The following is a 22,091-nucleotide window of genomic DNA, read 5'->3' on the forward strand; positions in this document are numbered from 1 at the left end:
AACTGCGTATCGTCTCCTCATTGTCATTAACGAGAATAAACAATGAGGTTACCAGACAACATTTAACTTCTAAACAAGCATGCTCTCTATGCTTTCCTGTGGTAAAATTTTGAATATGTACGAAACTGGGAACTTATAACGTGATTTTTCCTGTAGAAGGCTAATACCAGCTTTCCTGAAAACCAAACTGTAGTTTTTTGCACTCAGTTACCAGGCAAAAGGTCTTTCAAAAACAAAGTACTGAAGCTTTTAATGTTAACAACCAAATATGTATATAGCAAACAATACTGGTTATTGTACAGCACGCAATGATCGACTAAGGTTTTTACAAGAACACATTTTGAAAATTATTATTGTTATTTTTCGAAGTACTATCGTAGTTGACCAGACAAAACGTATTCAAAGTTTTCCAACCCTGTATTGGAAATCTGTGCTTTGTCTTATTTTTTTCAAATTTTTATTTGATTTTAAGCATATTCATAGACTTCAAGCTCTCTTAAGATTCTTGAATCATAAAATGTTTTTGCAAAGAACTACTGTGGTGGGAGGCTCTCTAATTCAAACAAAGGCCAAGTATATTTTTGCTTGCAAAAAGTTGGTTGAATCTTTGGTTGAATTTTTAATTGGTTATATATGCAAACCAGTTTTAGTAGTTACAGTTGAAAAATGTAGATACCAAAAGACACATGCACACATGCAAACATTCAGGATGGGGTATCAAGCCATACACCAGGATGGAATCCATGTAAGCTCACACAGGATATACCCTTGCAATAGAAAATAAAAACACAACAGGAAATTGTTATTCCATGGTAGATATATCTGTAAGCTACAGTGTAAGCTACATGGATTCCACACCGGGCCATATGCACAATATACTGTTCTGACTGAGATGTTAGAATTGCTGACTTTGTACATGGGAGATTGATTGCAGCCCACAGTTCTTTATATATGTGCAACTAATAATCTTTGGGGGCCTTTATTATAATTCATTATAATCTTTGGGGGCCTTTATTTAGAATACATAGCTAAACAGTTTGTACAGGAAGCAAATCTTTAGCAAATCTTTCATTGTTCATAAAACTGAGCATGTTTAAGAGATTTAGTTCCAGAAGATTTAGATATGACTAAGTTTGGCTTAATAGCTTGTTTGGTTGCAAAAATAGTTTTTGCAGAGTAATGAATGATCTTAGTAGAATAGTTGAGAAAAACAGTGATTGTCTGGTTCGAGATGATGTGCTCAGTTGTTAGATATTATTAAGAAAGTAGGTTATAAAGAATATTGTGCAATATTTGAGAGTTTAAGCACAGGTGACAATAACTATTCTTGGCATGAAAAAATTAAGCATCACTCTGTAACACAAATTCCTATCATTGTCACAGAAAATAAATCTGATTTCTTTGGTACTAGAATGAACAGTGCCAACAGAAATGGAAAAGGGACCTCTGATGATGGGTGCGCATTAAACTGAGTAAGCTGCCCAGATGTTTTTATGGCCTGGTAGTCATTGCCTATGCCTAAGTTCTCTATTGTAAGAGCTGTGTATTTTGTGTAGAACTGAACAATTCTAAGTTGATACCCTGTATTTGACACCAGATGTGATTGCCAACATCAATCATAAAAAACTCATATCGTATCAGTCAAAACTAACTACAGCTTTTTTTACCGCTTGTAAATTCTGCTGTTTTGGGCAGCCAAGGTCTTTGAAGCTGATTTTTAGGTAGCATCGTATACATTAATTATAAATGAAAAGTTGCCTGATCATTATAATAAGCATGAAACCCAAAGTAGCAGCTTAGAACTGCCCTGTTCTTTACACTGAAAATGCGCACAGCTTTACCCATACAGCCTCAAGCACCTTTTCTACAGACAAGGAAACAGTAATTTTTATCATATAATCAATGAAGTGCATCAATCCTCATTTAAAAACTGTATGGTTTCAGCAGCTTCTCTTGTTAGCAAGATAAAGCTGATTGAAGAATATGATCATGTGATGTCTTAATATTAAAATAATTGGTGTAATGATTTCCTTCCAAATAGTCCCTCTCTCTCAAAGTAGAATAGTAGGTTTTCATATGGATGATGTTATTTCACATCAAAAGGAGCTGTTTCAATTTTTTAAGGACTATCCAAGAATACCTTTAATTTGGCTTTTAGCCTTGCTGTTGTTTTAGCCTTGAGTTGATGATAGATGCTCAGGTTTTATTATAGTTCTTGACTTAAGTTCTTGTTTAGAAATGCATTCTGACAGAGGTAGAACTTAATTCACTGCATCAGTATATATCTATCATTAAGTATTAATAAATTAACTAACTTCTCCTATTTTGATAAAAGGGATCTTTCAACAAACTAGCTTGCAGGGGTGTCCCTAGCAATTGTGCTCCAGAATGGTGCTCAGGTCCCATTTACCTTCAAAGAAGGCGCACTAAAATTTGCTAATGAAGCACCGCTAAATGCTTAAAAACTTCTCATTTCTGCAAAATATCACAGCCCCCTGCCTCAACATGCCCTACCAGACAGTGGTGTACCCAAGGAGGGGAATGGAGGGGTCCGGACCCCCCCCTACTTTTCTAAAATATGGTCCTCGAGATTTGTCCAAAAACGATGTAAAACTCGTTAGGGGGGGGGGTGTAATATACTCTATGCTTGTGTCAATAACATTTGTAAAATGCTTTGCTATTTGCCGTAGCTAACATGAATCAAATAAAGGGGGAAAATTTGCAAATAGGGCGTTTCCTACATTTGCGAGTGTTTTCCCTGCATTTTGGGGGCTGTGCCCCAACCCCCCCACTCCTACAGCCCTGCGTACGCCACTGCTACCAGATGGACCCAAAAGTGGTTTTTTAGAAGGAATATATATATTTAATGTATTTTTAGGTCCTTGCATAACAGCCTTTCAATAATTGAGGTATTGAAAGCAAAAAACACATGGAATATCAAATTCATATCAAAATATCAATCCTGGAAGTATTCTTTGTTCATTCTTTTTCCACAAATAGCTCTGATAAGATTACTTGGTTGTAATGATTTCAAATGCGGTGTTCTCATATCAGTATGTTCTACATGAATATGCAAATGTAATTTTGTGCAGATGTTGATCCTGTGGACTGATAATCTTTTTGAATTTTTTGATAATCTTTTTTGATGGACCACAGTGATTTTGTTTAAAGTGGTCATATATCTTGTGTTCCTACACTTTTTTGTGATATGATTTTTTATTATCAAGACTCATTCTATTGACTGCAATGCTTTCAACTCCTTTCTGTCTAAATTGCTGCTATATAAATAGTCTTTGCCATACGAGTGGTATCAGGCAATCAGGCAGTAATGCTAGTAGGCAGCTGTGTTCTTTTTCCCAATGGGTATTTGACACTTTTGGACATCATGAAGTACTTTACAAAAGTTCAGTTTACAGTAATGATGATTATAATAACCTACATTTCCTTATCTTATCATCATCAATTTGATTACTAACCAGAAGGATTTGTTTATTCATCTGCACATCTGCTTTTGTTTTCTTAGGACGTGGGGTGCACATGAAGTCATAACCTTAAGCTTTAAGCAAGCTGATCTCCATTGAGCATGGGGATGGTTGCCTCCTTGCTCATGCAACATGTAGCAATTTTCTTCATTTTACTTTTGGTTTGCTTTTATTGGTGCCTTGTCCCCTGCCCTCTGGCTCTTGTGTGTGGTATCTTTGGTTACCCCAAACACCAAGTTTTGGTTCTTTCAAGAGTTTCAAGCATAAACAGTGACAATTTTAAGGAAAATCACTTGAAGGTACTACATAATTTATTAGGTGTGTCATACAGTTAGTCAAGTTTAATGTTAAACTTGTTTTGCTGTTTTTTAGTGCAGTCATCCTTTTCTGCTCTAGGTGCTCATTGATGGCTGAATATGGCATCTTTTTTACTAAATATCTTTGTCTCCATATTTTCCTTGTATAAATGATATCTAAATTGGATTTTGCTAGAAAGGAAGCTTTCTTGAAAATTTCTCGAATCTTCTATGTTTCCATCTGTTCAAGTTGGCAAGAGAAAGTCCTTAATAATTCTCAATTCCCTTTGTCTTTGTTATTCTATAATGTCCTTTTATATTCTTCTCTGCCAAAAATTTTATTCTACCTAACTGTCACGTTCATATATGTTTCAAATCAAATTCTTCTTTTATAACCTTCATTTAACAGCTTCTTTGAGTATCAAATCTGCTATTTGCGAGGAGAAAATGAAGGTTCGGATAAAAAAGAAATCAAATATGGCGTCAAAGCTAAAACTGTTTCATTTAAAGGTTTTATAAAAGGCTTCGTTTGTGCTTTGAACGTACAAAAGATCCTTCGTTCCCGGATGTCTTTGGGGAGTCTGTTGCATGTTCAAAACTATGTTCAAACTGTTTCGTTAACATTTTGTGGGCCTGTCTTGGCTCCTCTCTTCTTACAGGTTATATAGGAGACTTAATTGTTTCCTCTTGTGTTCTGTTCTGGTGAAAGGCCTTTCAAACATTTGAAGTCGTCTATACGTTGTGTACTTTGACTCTGTTTCAATATCTATGAAACTTGAACAACTCTTGCTGCATTTTGATTGTAGAGACTTTGGTATTACGCAAAACAACAGTTCTATTGTTTGAAGATTTTTAAGAATACATTGATCTGCAGTTCTGTAAGACGCAAAGTGCGCAGTTGTTAGCATTTTCATAAAAAGCCTTTATGTGTTGGCTAGCTCATGCTGTTATCTTCCGTTTTTGTCCGATTTTCATTTTCTTTATTGGTCGGAAATTTTATTTTTCTCGTTAAACCTCTTTAAACTACATCTAAAACACTTGCTATCAAAAAAAAATATCTCTGAACTGTCGCTGAATGACTTGTCTTTAAACTATCTATTTTTTATCTGTCGCTGAATGAAACCATATTCAGTAGATTTGTTAAGTGGTATAAATGTGTTATGAATAAATCTTTGCTCTGCTCTCTTGTTCTACCTAGCTCAACGGCTTCATAGATATGTAATAGCGCCAAGGGTAGCATGCAGGCATTAATGATGCCAAAATTTGCTCAATAGCATTGTCTTCCGAAGGCTCTTTCTAGCCTTAAACTTCACCATTGTAATTTTAGCGTTCGATTTCAGCTATTTTGGTTCATTTGCTAGTTGCCAAAGCAAAACTGATTTTCAGCTTTTAACTTTCACTACCCGGTTGATTTTGCTAAAGTCCAGTGTGTATGTCGTTGTTTCGTTCAAGCATCAGAGTATTTTGCTCTAAATGTCGAAATGCAGGAAAGAAATGAATAACATTCTACAAATGAGAATTTTACGTGCCTCGGAAACTATACTTTGCTACCATAGCCTCGTTTTCATCGTTGATGTGTCTGACCTCACGTGTTAAGTGGCAAATGCTCGCCTTCTTAATAGATAGACCATCGAAATCACAAGATTAAAGTAAATTTTTCTACGAATTGTGTACGTTTCACTTATAATATGATTATGTTTTGTAAGAAAGCTGCAGAATCCGATGACACCTGCAGCACCGTGAGTCTCATTGTGATCACGTGACTTGGTGAACACCGTCCGCTTTTAGTGAGTGTTGTGATCAAGACTTAAGAAGCAATACAATGTTGCTGATTCACTATTGTTTAATTCCTAAACTGCCGGAGTTGAGTTGAAGTTGCCGGCTTTATATCTTTATATACTTAGGATGTTAAGTAATAAAGTGCGAATTTTCTTCTGCGGATCATTACAATTACTGATGAGTTGACTGGTAAAGTTATCCAATAGTTTATTTGTTAAAGTACATGGTTTTTTCGGCGAAAGAGGCGAAGACTTGAGTTCTAGCTTAATCTTATTGAATTCGAAAACACGTAAGCTTTATCGTGTTCACAGCTGTTCTTGAAGTTATTGATCGTGGAACAATTGCAATTTTAATTGTTTTATTGTCTTTAATGTCGTTGAGTACAATGTTTTACGTTTGAATTGTTATTAGGGACCCCCTGCTACTCTACTAGCTGGTGTCTTTTCACGAGTTGAATTCCTGTTCTTTCAAGGCCGTTAATCATACTTGCGATAAACATTGTCGATTATTCCATATCGTTTCTTATGGTAATCTGTGTTTGAAAAAGTCAGGACTGCTGCTGAGCGCGGTTTTAAAGCGATGGAGCACATAGGACGAACAAATAGTCTTCTTTGCCTGCTTGGTTAAAGTCCGCACTCGTATTTTGCATCGAATCACGAGTCATATCGCGATTGGTCTACTCTTTCGAGAGCCTGGTTTTCAATTTTGCATCTGTTACGTAGCGGTAGCTGATGAGCGGCAGGAGATCTGTGCGATTTTCTTTAAAACAGTTGCAGAAGTTGCGCATCTCAGATTGTCGGTTTTCGCGCCTTGGCAATGACTTTGTCTGCTTTGTACATCATTTGAAATAAAGCTTATTTCTGGATGTGACAGGTTTATCGTTAATTAAAGCGGCGAAGAGTTTAAGTTTCCACAATGATTGAGTCACAAAATGTGATGGGCTGAGAAGAATTCACTGGAGACAAAGAAATGAAGATTTGAGCACATAATTACCTTACGGGCTTTTCAAAAGTTACCGCCTCACCAATGTGTTTATGTGCGTTGATGATAATTTTTGATGGATCAAATTTTACAGTGAGGTTATTCAGTCGTCTTACAGGCGGGTCTTTCTCTTCATAGTCGAAAGATACAGCAGCGCAAGCTATTCTGCTTCGATACAGGCTTTCAAACGACGTTAAGTTGTAAACTCGCGTCCTCTGGGTGACCTGGTGGAAGTTTCAACCTGAATATATTCACAGATTTCAGTGTTCGTGAAGATTTCTTTTGAGATATCAATTTGTTACATCCAAGAAAGAAAGAGTGACTTTTCAAATGGTGAACTGGAGCCCATATCAGCATGACTGTATCTGTATGCAAAGATAACTGTGGTATAGTCACCGTGCCTCGCCATTGTCGATAAAGGACAGCAAGTGTAGTAAAGTTTTGACTGAGGAAAGGTCTCTTCTTGTTAGTACAAAAATCCTTAGCACGTTGCTGTAGAAGCAAGCCTGTGTTGATCTGGCGGTCGGAAATTATAATCCAAGCTATTTACTGCATTTCCTTTGAAGGCAGAAAAGATTTTGCAATATTTAGATCTCCCAGACGATTTCAATATTATCTGAAATATAGCGGGTGATTATTGGCGGTCTGGATAATTGGCAAGTCCGTTTTTTAACGAAGATTCGGTGGTTTGGATACAAAAAAAGAACGTCGTTTCGAAGCTGTTTGAAACTGAGACAGTATATGACACGCATGGTTACATTGCAGATCAAGGCCTAGCTCATTTCAGACAATGGATTTGTCAATGCACGGGACGTTTTTGTCCCCAAGTTGTGATGTCGTTGTTCGATGCATGATTCAACCAAAACATGTGCCGAGAAAATACAAAAGGTGTGTATTAAAAAACATATCTTCTTCAGCAATATAACTTTCTCCTACTAGTTCCTTTATTTACAAACGCTTGGAAACGTCCCGGAAGTCAGATTCATCATATTAAGTGATATTCTTGTATGACATCAGTTTAAGGCCTTAATTAACAACAGTAACTACGCTTATCTGCTGTCTAAGCAGATTAATGTGCAACTTAAGTAATGCCATAGTTGCTGCGCGGCCTGCCAAGAATACTTTTCACTTGAGTTAAACGACAGGTGCGCGTGAAATTTCTTGCCTCGCTATTTATCTGCCATGCCTATCACTTTTACACCAACGCCGAATCTTCTTGCCCAATGAAACTGCCTTCTTTTGGCAGACTATCATTTTTGCGTTTTCTGGTCTTTGAAGAATCGTTTTTTGGACATGTTATGCAAACTGTTGCTTATATTTAAATTTTACCTATTTGCCAAAGCAGTATCATGAATCAATAATATTCTAATTGAAATTACACTTTTTTCGTAGGATCGATTTAATATCCTGCATTGCACTTCAGAGTTCTGTCTACTCTTGTTGTAAATTGATGCCGCTGTCAGGCCGACATAATACATTTCCCGATAAATATTAATAGCCAGGCTTTGGAAACGTCGCTTTAAGGCACTTTACCTTTCTAACACTGCCAGGTATAAGCCTATCATTTAAGCGACTTTGCTCTTAAAACCAGCTGCATGTTGCTGCTTAGGCAGGCATACAGTCAAACTAGTCTCATAGATTCCCATAAGTGCGTCCTCAAGCTGCCGCTAGCTCTTTAACAGTGATGTTCCTTACTCATTACATTAATATCGCATTCTCGAAACTATCCCCAAAAATCAATAAGGAAGGAAACAACTCACCAAACGCATTAATAATTGTTATTGTTGCTAATTGGTTGAAATAATTTCCATTTAAATACAAGAAATCCACTCTATTTAACGAACTGAATTACAGTTTAAAGAAAGATAAGTTTAACCACTTGGCCACTATTTCTTTACAGTTAATGCTTCAACAATGGAGTCTTGTGTGGAAATAGTCTAGAGTCGAACCATCAGTTGTGTGTCAGTATTGTTAAGAGAATCTGCTATCGCTTTATTGTCCCCTTATTATTTTATTCAATTTATTACTTTCAGCTTAATACATTCCTAGTCATGATTAACGCAAGCAACATCTAAAATTATTTTTCTCTTATTATCATTCCAGTCCTGAAGTGTTTTTTATGCGGTCGAATATTTTTCATATCAGTTGTGTTTGACTGTTTCCCCGTTTGCCTGTCCTTTCTTTCTCTTGAGCCCTCTTCAATCAGCCTGGTTTGCTACCAAATTTATCATTTTTCTCAATTGAGCTGTAGATAACGTCTAATTTACTGATGCTTTAGGTTTCTGAGAAAGCCTTTGTGTTGTTCTGTCGTTTTATTTTCTGAACTAGGCACCAAAAATTCTGAATAGGTTAAATTTTATCATTTGGACATTTCTACCCCTTTTTTCTCTTTCTTTCCAACCCTTTCTTGTGTTCTTATTTCTCTACCACCAATCTTTTCTATATCACTTTTCCATCACTTTATCAGCTCCCCCTGTTCCCTTTATTTCCCCTTCGTCTCCTCACCCCACTCCATTTTTCTCTTCCTCATCAACTTTGAATATTCAAGACACCTGCTTAGATGCGTGCTTTTTAGGCCACGTCACTTTTGAAACCGTTCAAGGCACCGTGGCTTTTCAGACATGCGTGGTTTCATTTGCAGTCAAATGCATTCATGTTAGATTTGGTTCAACTGTGCAGCTTTTCATTCAAGCTTTCGTAGGATGACTGTTGGCAAATTAAGCTTCGGGTTGGATTATATTTGAAATAGGAATATTCGCTGTTTCGCTGTTCATTTACGGAATCGTTGATTCTTGTTCGCAATCTCGCGTAACAGAGCTTAACCGCTGAAGGATGATTTTGGCCTCTCATTAAAATGCTGATGTTATTACTGGTTTTTTTAAGTTGTGCTTTCTACAACTTTGTCCTAGTTGTTTTATAAACCCCCAAGCTAGTTTATATCTTTGATCAAACTACTTTTTTATTTTAAGAAAGCGTTCTGTCTTTGAAAAGAATTTATATAGCCTACTATAAGTAGGTATAGTGTTATGTGCTAGCTTACAATTGATGTCGTTAGACAGGAAAATAATGTTGAAATAAACACAGGTGAAGTGGACGTGAACTTGAAACAGGGGTAGCAGTTAATGTCGTCTGATTTTCTTCAACAGTGGTGAACTCTGGATGTGAATGATGCTGTAAGTAAAATAGCAAGTATATGTCATTTAAGGGAGTGTCATTCGAGTTCCGTTGAGCATTTGAGTAATAATGTCGTGCTGTTGCCCTTTATGCAAACATATATCAGTTTACAAATCTTTTACGTTAGAGATCTAAGGCGACATTTTTGATGATCGGTTGGGCCAATTTTAGACTATGACTAAATATACTGTGATTGCAAGCCAATGTTATCTGGCTGACTTAAGGACACGTTAGAATTAAAGTTTGATGAGAAAAGGTTGTAGCAAACAAACTGCAGCAGGCTTTTAGTCACTGTGAATTTCAATATGTTCATTATATTTTGCCTGATGGTCCATCTGTTCTAAGAGTTGTCGTTTATAGGCAAAAACCAACGTTTGAAACACGATTCCCAGGAAGATCAGACGTCAAGTTCAATTCACTCATATTCTTAAATAATTTTTTAAATTTTTGTCTTCCATTATTAGTTTTTTTAACTTATCATAACTTGTACTTAGATTTCTGATGGGATATCGTGTTGAAATAAGACTTCAAAAAAATAAAAATAATAAAAGAACGTGTGCTGAAATTACCTGAGCTTGGTCAAAAGATAGAATAAGTTCCACTCTTTGGTTTGATGAAAGCCTGAACAAACTGCCGGTGACTGCAATCTCGTAAAGGCTTTGAGATTTCTGGGAGTTTTTCAGTGAGATTTTCTTTTCAAAATGTATTTTGTTACAAGCATTAGCAGACTATATTATTTTAATAGGGGCTGGAGAATTGAAAAAAGATCGTTCGCTAGCTAAGGAGAATGTATGGTTTCAGAGACCGCAGAGCATAGTACGAAATGAAGGGGTAAAACGGTTTTGGGAGCTAAAAATGCTAAAACTAAGAGCAATGCGATTTTTTGGTATGGTTTTAAGTACATTTTGGAAATTGTTAAGGTGGAGTTAAGCCCCCTCAGTCTAGCTCCCCCGCATCGCGGTCCCTGAGAAAGCTTATTTGCTTTGTGTTTTTATTGACATTATACTTTCATATGTAATTTGTGGTGGTTTGTTAATAGTAAATATATTATTACAATAACAATTTTTTATTTTGATTAGTCATAATCTAAATTTTATTTGCCATTTTTGGTAATCTGAATTTATACCTTTCTTTATAAAGAACCTAGCTTGAGGCCTAGTTCTTGAAGTTCCTTATGATTTGCCCTCTTTTGATCGTATTTTGATACAAAAAATTCCTTAATAGTTCCTCAATTTAACTGCACATTAGGTGCCATGAAAATTGCACACAACACTTTGCTCTTAATAACTGTCGCTAGATTTTCTATTTTCAACAACCTATAAAACCTTCGTGACACACAATTTATGCGATTTTTAACTCAAAATTTATGGAGTCGGCTTCCCAATTCTTGGTTGTTTGCAGAGATAAGATATTATACCAGGCAACTACACCGGTTTTATGCTTGCGTTTTTCTAATTGGCCTATTCCGATCCACAACTGGGTATATATTTTCCATCACGTTCTTTTGTACCCTTATTCTGACTTTTATGCTCTGCGGTGTGTCAGACGAAAAAGCTTTTAGCCAATATGTTATAAAATGTTTGCTTTTTTCACAGCCATTTTAAAGTTCTGTACCGCCAAAAAACTGTTCAGATTAAATTTTCAAAGTTGAAATGTTCCTTGGGTATTTTGTCTTTCTTCTGCCAGCTTCACGTCATGAGCTAATAAAGGATTAATTTTCTGCAATCACGAATTGACTGAAGAATGACCACGAGTGCACAGGCTGTGAAACTCCCCCCCCCCCCCCGATTAGTGACATATTTAATTGGTATTGCACATCTGGAAGTATTTCATAGTGTTCTTTGAGGTTTTGTGGTCAAAATTAAAAATCCTTAAAATAGATTGCTTTTGTGACGTCACGAGAATATATAGAGTATGGGAATATGGCCACGTTTATTTTGATTTCACGTTCTTGCGTGAAATTTCACAAATGAAGGTTGTGCTGCTCTCGGGACGAGCGGAGGAAGAGAGTCCAGAATAGTTCGCGAGGATCCTCGTTGAAAACATAAGAATTTAGCTCCCTCTTCCATACAATCTTCTCGTTGTTTTCTGTTGAAGGTTTTTAGATTTTATTCATTAACGCAGTGAAACTATGAACACTAAGATGTTGTTTTTCATAAAGGCTTTACGTGTTTTGCAGCATTTTTTTGATGCCTATAGGAAATCACTAGATAAAAATTGGGAAGACCCTGCTTGACCCTGCGGGGACTACTTCCCACATGTTCATACATGGTATGTTCAATTTTTCTCTTTTTCTATTGAATCAAAGTATTGAATTTTAGACCTGTTAGAGATAAGTTGTGGCATATTTTGAAGTTAAGCACTTCTTAAGACTAGAGTGCTGGCCTATCTTTCAATGGCGTGGATATATGCATGGATTTGTCCAAGGCAAAGCCTGCGATTTTGTAATTATCCTTGCCTACAGGCCATTTTCTGAAAAACATCAGCAGCTGTTTTCTATTTTTAATTTCAACCAAAATGTAAACCACAAGGTTTCCCTGAACATACTGTATCCTCAATCAAGATAAACACATTTACAGTCCCTAAGTACACACCTGATATACTGCATATTTTAACATTTTGCAACCCTCCCATACTTCTTATCTTATATATTCTTTGTTGTTGTATGGTGTGGTAAGAATACACTGTAATTCTTTTTTAAAACCATTCCTCTCAGACACACAGCAATCATTTGAAAAATTGGAGGGGTTTTATGTAGCCAAAAGGGGGCACCTTCGTGAGCTGCAAACAATTGTTTTTTTCTTTGTGTTTTTTCATCGACAATAAAATCAACTACAAAATGCAACTTCGGAGCTAAATATGCCGTCGGCGGTGGAAAGGACGTGGCGTCACCTGGTCCCACTACAAACGGCACTTACAATTTAACATTTTACTATTCAACGAAGAAGATCAGAAAAAAGTAAGAACATGTAGGATGAGAAGGCATCTAAGGGCCACAGTGAAAAGAATGGAAAAAAAACAATACAAGAAACTCTGCAACTCAGGACTTCTCTCTATAAGATATCACGTTACCTACTCACAAACACAGAGCAACGCCGCAGAAGAGAAAGAGATAGAGAGAGAAAGAGAGGGCGGTATTTAATAAGCATTTCCCTTTGCTTTGTGAAAAGAAGAGGAGACACATGCCCTCAGTGTCCCAGGCTTCTATCTCTATGCTTCCTCTGAAATGTTCAGCTATGACTGCTATTAATTAGGAAGTACTGATTGACAGGTGTTCGTTTATCTGGTATTTAGATTGAGAAAATTTAGTCTAATTCTCATTGACTCCCAAAATTTTGCGTTTTTGAGAGTGTTGTCATATTTAGTTATGTAGTCAAGTAATGTTGTTATGAAGAGCAGTGAGACATATAGCCCTCTTTTGTGCTTATTGGTCCATCTTGCATGCATATTCTGTAGAAATCTTCTGAACACAGTAAGGAAAGTGCTTTTAGAAAGATTTTTAGTACGGCCATGTACAATTAGCTGCACTTCATAACATTGTTGGAAATATAGGTGTGTCTGATTGAATGTTCCTCGTCCTAATCTTTCCATTTCCTCTCATTTTTTACCAACTAATCATATAAAGCTTAGTGTGACGAATTATCCCAATACCGATGTCAAATCCCCATTCTAGTTTTCCGTCTGCCTTCCGCTGCTTTTAAATGAAAGTGACGCTATTAAAATTTCAGTCAATGAAAGATTTCGTCAAGTTTGCAGCGTTTCATGAATTTTATAATCAGTCAACTGAGAATTTTTTGAATTCATTACATTGCTCGTAAAATAGACGAAAAGCACTGCACAACCAAGCACTGAACAACCAAGCACTGATCGCCTTTCCTTGTTTATTATCTCTTTCGAAAATTATTCACATGTAAATATAAAATAAGAAAAATGCAGAACAAGGAAATAAGTTTTGATTAAACCTCAAAGTTTTCTTGTAAAAGACTGATTGCTTTGATCTACTCAATATATTTTGCCTCCTCAACCTGCTGATTTTGTGAGAAGAGCTTTGCCTTTATTTTAAGAGTTATAAGGAGCATTCATTCAGCATGAATTAAGGCGACTGAATCGAATGAACCTGCGAGTGAATTGCATTAGAACAATAAATCATATACGTTCGCTGTGTCCAGTTTCATCTGGAGCAAACCACTGGGTAAATAGTGACCTGGTGTCTTGCTTCAAGTGCCTCATAAAACATTGAAGCACCAGTAACATTTATCTGAATATGTTTAGGCCTGGTTGAGCTCTAAGAGGTGACATCATTTAGTTCTGCGATGATGCAACTAGTGTAGTTTAAATGTAAGTCGTCAGATTAAAGCAACGGTCTTGCGTTGTTCCAGGCAGCGCTGTTCTAGGCAGCGCTGTTTTTGTCTTGGGACAAACTTCGCTGAAATTTAAGTTACAATGACAGACGGAGTAGCGGGCAAGTTGGCGTAAGTTATCCGCAATTTCCTAGTTTAGTCTTGGATAAATATTCAGTTTCGTTTAAAGATAACAAAACTTAGCGTCTTTCTCAGAGGCTATACATCTCAGCATTGTGAAATAGTTTTTAGACTTATAATGTAGTTATTAAAAATCTATTCTCATGTTTTTTCTTGATACGTGTTGATCTAAAGGATCCCGAGACGACAGTTTTCTAGAGGATCTTTAAGATTAAGCAGATTCAGTTGTAGCTGGAGATGTTTTCCACCGTTGCAAAAAAGTTTTTAATTTTTTTATTATTTATAATAAATCAATGCTATCAGAAGGAAATTCATTTAAGAAATTAGAAAATAATTTTCTGGCTTAAAAATATTATAGAAGCAATATAAATATAAAGAAATTGTTGGTATAGGTCTAGTACTATTTTGTTAGACTATCGAAGGAGCCTGTAAAATAGGCCTATGTACGCTGTTTTGAAATATATTATCTGGTGATAAGAATTTGATATTTTACTGTGTGAATGACGCACCCCGTTGCTAATAGAAGCATACAACTCTACGACCGACCTTAAATACTCATTCTAGTTCTGCGGCCTTGAATAGTCATTCTATTTTTATCGATATAAACTATACCCTTCTTGCTCCAAGTCTTTCTTCATCCGAGAATGGAAAAATGAAATTCTTAAACCCATGAATTAGTGTATTTTTTTTTTAATTTAGCGCTTTGAAGATGGACAAAAAGAGCTGTCCTGGCTTTAAAGATGGTGACATCCCGTTTCTGTGCGTCGTTTGCGGTGACAGCGCGTCTGGATATCATTACGGCGTTCCGGCCTGTGAAGGATGCAAAGCCTTTTTCAAGCGAAGTCTTCAGGCCACGGATCTCAACTATCGATGCCCGGGTTCCAATAATTGCAAGATCGATAAAATGAGCCGCAAGTGTTGCCAGGCATGCAGATTAAGAAAATGCAACGAAGTTGGCATGTCCAAAGAATGTAAGTTTGTTTACAATCCAGATGTTTTCAACATTTCTTTGCTTTAGGTCTTCTCTGTCACCACAGGAAACGAGGTTTCAGTTTTACGTCGATGATTACATTCAGTGTAAACAATATTCAATAAGCAATATTGATCAATATGAAAGGAGTTGAGAATGCAAATCAAAGCATTGTGCTAAGATTGTTGGCTAGTAGATACTTATCCCTGGCCACTGCTTAGAAAGTCTTCAACCTATTACATTGTTTACTTTGTAAATCTTTGCCACTTTTTGCAACGTCAGTGTTATGCAATGATTTGACAAGGACAGCCTTTTTTCGTCGTTATTGGCAATTCAATCATTGCTGTTGTTGCTGTTGTTGTTGTTGTTGTATTTTTGTGTCAATTTGTGACCTCCAATAAAAAAACTTTTTCAAGTTTTTAGAAGTTTTGTTTTTTTGTCAATTTTGAATCAAGTTATTTTGGCATTTCAAGATGCAGATATTGTTTCGTAGAATTTTGCTGGAACTTGCCAATTCTCTTCCAAGCTTCTTCTAAGTGGCATGGGTTTAAATATCTGACCTCTGCATTGCAACGGTACTTTTTAATGAACGTGCAAGTATCAATGCCCACGTTTTGATGCAATACATAAACCTTTAAATCTAGCAAATGTACACGCTAGTAGATGATACCCCGTAATTGCAAGCTCTCTTTACGTTAATGGTCTCGTTTCATGAAGCAAACATAAGCCGCTTTTTTATATTAAAGCTGCAATTAGGTCTCGTTCAATTATCTAATACTATCTCGAAAACCATGCTACCATCGGCTCTTTCTGTGCGGCTAAAGCCAAACCATTCAAATAAGATTATGATGCAAAAAGCCTATCTTTCATCATTTTTGTCCTTGAATAGTTTCGTCATTTACTGCGGAATCCTTTGCTTCGCTACTCAATTGCCGTATGGTTTTGCCAATCATTTGTGGGCAGACTTCCGATCGCAGATCTGTATGAAAATGCAAATCGCAAGTGTATTGATCTGAGTGAATAGATAATCGGTCGGAATTAGCCATGTTTACTAAAATTGTATACAAAGAAATGGGCCCTTTTCAAATTATTCGACGTTCATAACCCAGAGTTGAGTGAATTTTGCAGTAATGTTGTCTTGTGAAATACCTGTGCAGTTAGCATGGATCAAAGGTTTTGCGAAATTTTATGAAAATAAGAACTTCTTTTTATTTTGTGTTTTATTCTTATGATTAACGCCGAAACGATCAAAAAGACGATAATCTTGGCGTATTTTGAACAGGACATAATACGTTATCCTGAAAACCATGAAAAGACTCAAGGAAAGCTTAGCTGAAACTGTTGTAGATGTTCAAGGCGGTAGTGTTCAATCTTAGCACTTAAACAATGCACCCGCTGTGATGTCGCATGTCACCCGTTGATTCCTTTGAAATTTGTTATTCATGTCAGACTCGCGTATTATAATCATTGAAAACACACGCAGATAATGTAAAGCCCGAGTTTCTGTCAATTTTTACTTTGTTTTAAGTTTTTTAAGCATTGCTGGGTCATCAAGGTCATGCATGGTAATTTTCATGAAGCGAGAAGGAGAAATCCTACAATAAAAAGAGACTCTCAGAGCAAAAAATATAACATAAGTCTCATCAGAGACTGTTCGGAGAGACAATTCTGCTAATAAGTTATTTAAATTTTCTCAATTTAAAGAGGTTGTTTTGTGTTTAAATTTAAATTTTTTCCCGATATTTTGAGAAGAATCATCTGCTTGACCTGTAAAATGTAGCAAGAAACGACAAGAGAACTTACTAAAAGGCTCTTTTGCGCTATCTTAATGCAGAAAGTATCAAGGTGCTACGGAAGCAGCACCCTTTCAGTCAAACTTATCACGGGCTACCTTTGTTTGATTCCATTTATCGTGGTAGCTGTAATCGATATAACAAAAATCATTTCATATGTGCTTTTCATCAAGAGAGTTTAGAGCACCGACAGAGAGTTAAGCATGGAGAAAGAGAGTGATAAAGAACGACCTAAGTATGGTCTCCGGATTTCATTTCTGGGTCTAACCTGCGATCTGTTCGGATTCATCTTATCAACATCGAGGCTGAATATCAGACAAACCTTTTTAAATATTTGACGTTACAAACATCTTTGCAAGAGGCACCTGTTTTAAGTTTCATCATTAATGCTGATTTCAGTTAGAACTTGGCGCGTAGAAGATACTCGATAAGAACGCTTTCGGCTGGTTCAAAAGAGAATTGGACCGAGGAAAGATCCTTGTGAAACATCGGAATGAACATTTCAAATCGGATGGTAAAATCCTTATAACCTGTTAATTTAAGCGTTTCGAGAACGTAATTTTTACAGTTTTGAAACTTTCTTAGCGTTTTTACCGCTCTGACAATCTCCGGTAAACCGATAAAGTTAAGCAGAATTCAAAAATCATATGTTTCATTGCAAAAGTCGTGTATAGTTATTTTTTATTCATAAATCCCTATCAGTTTTACAAGAAGTATGATATAAATGTTAGGGAAATAAGCCCCACGAAATCAATATTGTATGCTAAATTGTCAACCTTACAATTGCCGCGCTCCATTTATATTTCCTAATGTCGATCGATAATCACGATTATATATCTACTCCCCTGCTGTACAATTTCCCTCCTCTATATGAGTCCTGACATGTGATTAAGCCATTTAAGAGAGTGTTCAGTGTTCACGCGCCGAGAAACACTGACCCCGGGGGCAAATTTTGTCATGCGGGCCCCCTTTTACGGTTGGCGAACCTAATTGTATCCTAATTTTAGGGCATCACAACGGAACAGTTTAACTAGGGGGCAGAGAAATGTTAAGCAGGCTTAACTTGTGATTCTATTTTGAATTATTTGTCTCCTGTTTCATTAAGCCTTATGTGTATTGACCGCGTCAGCAAACTGAATATGGGCTGTTAATGAAAAAAGGAGATATTCTCAACAGGGTTTTTTAGAGCAGAAACAGTATCGATTCGCCAGTTCGTGAATAGGCTACAAGAGAAGATAGAATATGTCCTAATGGGCCTAATATACTACAGCTACCGAAAAATTCTGCGCGATTTCTCTTTTCAAGTATCGTACTCCAAAAAGAGGTGCAGAACGGTCAATTTGTAGTCCAAAATGACGAATTGAGTTGGAGTCCTTCTTTATTCTTTCTTTTTCGTTTCCTTTGTCGTTTTTTTTGTTCTTTGAATGACAAAAGTTTAAACATTTTGGTAAGATAAAAAAGGATGGGAAAGCATTGGCAGCTTGAGAAGCTGTTTGACGGGGCCTTATGCTAATTTCAGCATTTTCTAAGACACTTCTTCCGATACGCTTCACCTCAAGTAATTATCCACTAATTTTGCTAATCCACATGCTTTTCATGAATCTCCAAGATGCGCTTAAACGGCAAGATCCACACGCATGCGCTTAAGCTCTCTTCATAGCCTTTCGAGCACTATCGTTTTCACGCGAAAATTTGGCCTAATGCTTCTCTACATAGTTGATAACCGCATTTAATTCGTACAAGAACAGTGGTAATATTCATTTTGACTACAAGTTCCTTGCGATAATGTAATTTGATTAATCGGATTTTCATACACGAGGAATTATCCTTGCCTTTGGTCAACAAAGGAAACCCATTTGGCGCGAAGTCGATGGAGGAAATGCCCTGTGACTGTATCTAACATTATTTCAATAACAAAGTGCGTGCATTACGGATGGTTTTTATCAAGGCTTATAACACAGTTGGCCGAAATCCGATTTATTTAATTCGCCGGTGAATTTAAAAACGCAAGAAGATCAAGGCTGCATTTGAGTTAACGATAAATGGGCAGGTGTAGAATTTGCAAGTCTTCACAAAACAAAACAATTAAATGATGAAAACATTTGTAGTTTGGGTGCTTCAAGACTAAATTTGTCTGAGAATGGCTTTATGGTATGCTTTGCTTCATTATCTGATGGTCACATCAATTAATTGAATACAACATGTCTTGCAAAAAGTTGAGTTTGTTTATGTTTTTTTCTGAGCGATAATGATTAAAATAAATTCGTATTTTTGAATACAGTCTCCGCGACATTTTGTGTGCAGATTTCAAAGACATAACGTCTAAATAACGACGTGTTAGAGTTTATAAATTTGGTAAAACGAATTAATTTATAAAAAGCCAATGAATTTGCCGATGAATTTTATTCGTAGTTTATTTTAAATATGCTGCCTTTTGACCAAAAGTAGCCATGAGCTGGCAAGATTTTGTTGTTGAAGTAAAAAAGGAGTGAACATGAGCTTCGTTGCTTTAGTAGCCTCGTTCTGTTACATGCAAGCTTATAAACATCCTGCAAGGTGTGGCTGTTAGGGAGTTTCGTAAATATATGACAAAAATTGTATTTGCTTTTAAAAACATTCAAAGGATAATGGAACAACCTAATAACAAGAATTAAGAGATTTTGCAGTCTTCTTTCAAGAAGATCAAGCAAGACATGGTACTGTACGCTGCGATAAAGTTCAATGCAACTTCACCTTTCGTGTCATGTTAGAAGTTGTTTGCAGCTTGCTTAACACCAGAACACATTATATAGGCAATATGTCCCGTTATCCAACCATTCACGTAATAGGCTCTTTGGCACAATCGCTAAGAATTAGTCCGGTGTTTGTGAAAGGTAGATGTAACAATAAAGTGGAGGAGTGATGACGTCACTAAGATCTATTCTCAGAATTTTAGATATCTATTTTCAGAATCTTAGAATACTGACTCTATATCCTAAAAGAACACTACAAAGTACAAAATTAGTTCAATCTGTTGCGGATCCACTGAGATAACGCCACATAAACACGGGCTTTTTCCCTATCTTTCTTGATTTGTGCTTTGATGCCAAATCACTGTAATTTGATCCTGGTTTTAACAGCTGATAGCAAATCTCATGTCTTTCACTGACCATATCTCAGTCAATTTTAAACAGATTCAACTAATTTCCATATTTAGAGATTTTTCGTGGTTTTCTTTCAGGTTAGGAGTCAGAATTTTTAAATTCTAAAAATATATTTTTATAACGCCACACTCCTGCATTCTACTTTATAATACTACCAATCAGAATTTAGGCGGCTACAAATATTCGTTTGAAAATAATGCGTCCAGAGCTGTATCTGATGACTTAAAAAAGCCAGTGTTTTCTTCACAGCTTTTTGTTGCACACAGAATCAGGTATCTTTGTCAATGGTCCAATTCTTTTAGTTCTAGGAAACAAGAAAATAAAAAAGCCATCAAGAAAAAGTAAGTCAAAAAAACAGAAGTTTGATGACGATGAGGATAGAAAAATTGTGGAACCGACAAGCACTCAAGATGCCGAGCTGGAGAAATTGATAAAAATTTTAGCTACACTACATGATCAAGAAAGGCCAATGCTAACAACGGAAGTGACTGGTGAAGACTTAAAGCCGACGACTTCAAATCTATTAGATATTGTAGGCAAACAACTAGTAGCCGCTATAGACTGGGCAAAAGGGCTCCCTGGCTATGAGACGTTGACACTAAATGATCAAGCGATTCTTCTACAAGCGGGGTGGATTGAGATGCTCTTGCTCAACTGGACTTTTTACTCCTTGTCACACAAAAACAAAACCCAATTTTCTGCCAATCTTATCGTCTGTGAAACATTGGCAACTGCGTTTGGTTTGGAAACAGTCCATACTCAGTTATCCTCTCTTATTACAAGGGTTCAGGGCTATGGCATTGACGAGGTAGAGTTCTTGTGCCTCAAAGCAATTGGGTTACTAAACGCAGGTGAGTCTATTTCTGCTTAAATTTAAAAGCCCAGACTTGGTGCTGACTAAACTGACGACTTTTGTCACACATTTCTTTTGCTGTGGCTAAATTTATCGATTTTTTAGTCAACACAACCCAACTAAGGCAGGTAGCAACAGACATAACGCCATTCGACCAAGGCCTGTTCATGCCGTTGGGACTGCAAGTTTAAAAACTATCATCGTTCTTTACTTTCTCATCTGTTTTCTTCTTCGTGTTCTGTTTTTCTGCTTTTCAGAATTTTTCAGGGTTCAGGCTCCGTCAGTTCTACTTACATAGTACTGCCCTCTTTTCAGCCTTTCAATTTAGTTTTGATTTTAAGCTGAAATGTGTTTGAAAATTTATATCAAAACTAAAATGCAACGGGTTCAGGAAATTGACCTGTCAAATCAACCTGGATTATGAATATTCATAAACTAGTGTTTCTAGAGAACCAGCCCTAAAGATGGCCAGAGTTTCCCCATATGCAGCATTTCTGCTATTTGCTTCCCAAAAAGAATTACGACGTGGCAATGCAAAACAATTTTGGGCCATGCAAAACTAAATTCAAAGAACATTTTGCTGATTCAGTTTGCGCCAGATTTCCTTTTTGTAGTCGCATTAACAATTTGCAAAGCAACTACTAACTTACAACATTGATACCACCTGGGGTAAGATAGTAAATGTCCAACCGAAGGTCATCTAATGAAGAAATATAAGATATACAAGAAAAAAATACATGATACCGTAGATACAAATGCACTCTTCTTTCCAATGGAATTCAAAACAGTCGAACAAACGAGAATATGTTCAAGGTATTGGCAGGAAAATAATTTTGAGGATCATGGGTCGGGATTCGGGGAATTGGTGTGGGCTGTAAATTAACTAAAACTGACATTCAAAGCTAATACAAAACGAAAGTCATATCGTTTTTTATGAACCACACTTGGAATTCATCAGAGCCATGTCAACGAACAATTCGGAATGATTGCAGATTTTAACTCTCATTTTCACAATTGCAAATTGTTGCTATCTTTCGGAGGCCTGATGTGATTAACCCGTAGCTTCACCGGACTCCTTTTAACGCCATGGAAAATTGAACAATTTTGCAATCCAAGTTTTTTGGAGCTAAATGAATCCA

At 36.5% G+C, this 22,091-nt stretch overlaps 1 protein-coding gene across 4 annotated transcripts in view; it reads left to right on the top strand.

Moving 5' to 3' along the window:
* The window catches only part of LOC135681774 (steroid hormone receptor ERR2), a 29,469-nt gene that overhangs the window by 3,669 nt on the left and 3,709 nt on the right, over positions 1 to 22,091 (top strand). For 2 of the 4 annotated variants that reach the window (XM_065196382.2, XM_065196379.2), the window contains exons 2-3: positions 14,893 to 15,164; positions 20,402 to 20,950. In XM_065196382.2, coding sequence (XP_065052454.1) covers positions 14,893 to 15,164; positions 20,402 to 20,950 — 821 coding nt within the window. Of the gene's footprint in view, positions 1 to 1,411; positions 7,427 to 7,460; positions 14,185 to 14,892; positions 15,165 to 20,401; positions 20,951 to 22,091 lie in introns of those variants that run through there. The other 2 variants (XM_089111733.1, XM_065196383.2) reach the window with 2 other exon arrangements.

The sequence above is a fragment of the Rhopilema esculentum genome, chromosome 12 (assembly GCF_057945365.1).
Source record: "Rhopilema esculentum isolate cy_ngs chromosome 12, ASM5794536v1, whole genome shotgun sequence".
Lineage (NCBI taxonomy): Eukaryota > Metazoa > Cnidaria > Scyphozoa > Rhizostomeae > Rhizostomatidae > Rhopilema > Rhopilema esculentum.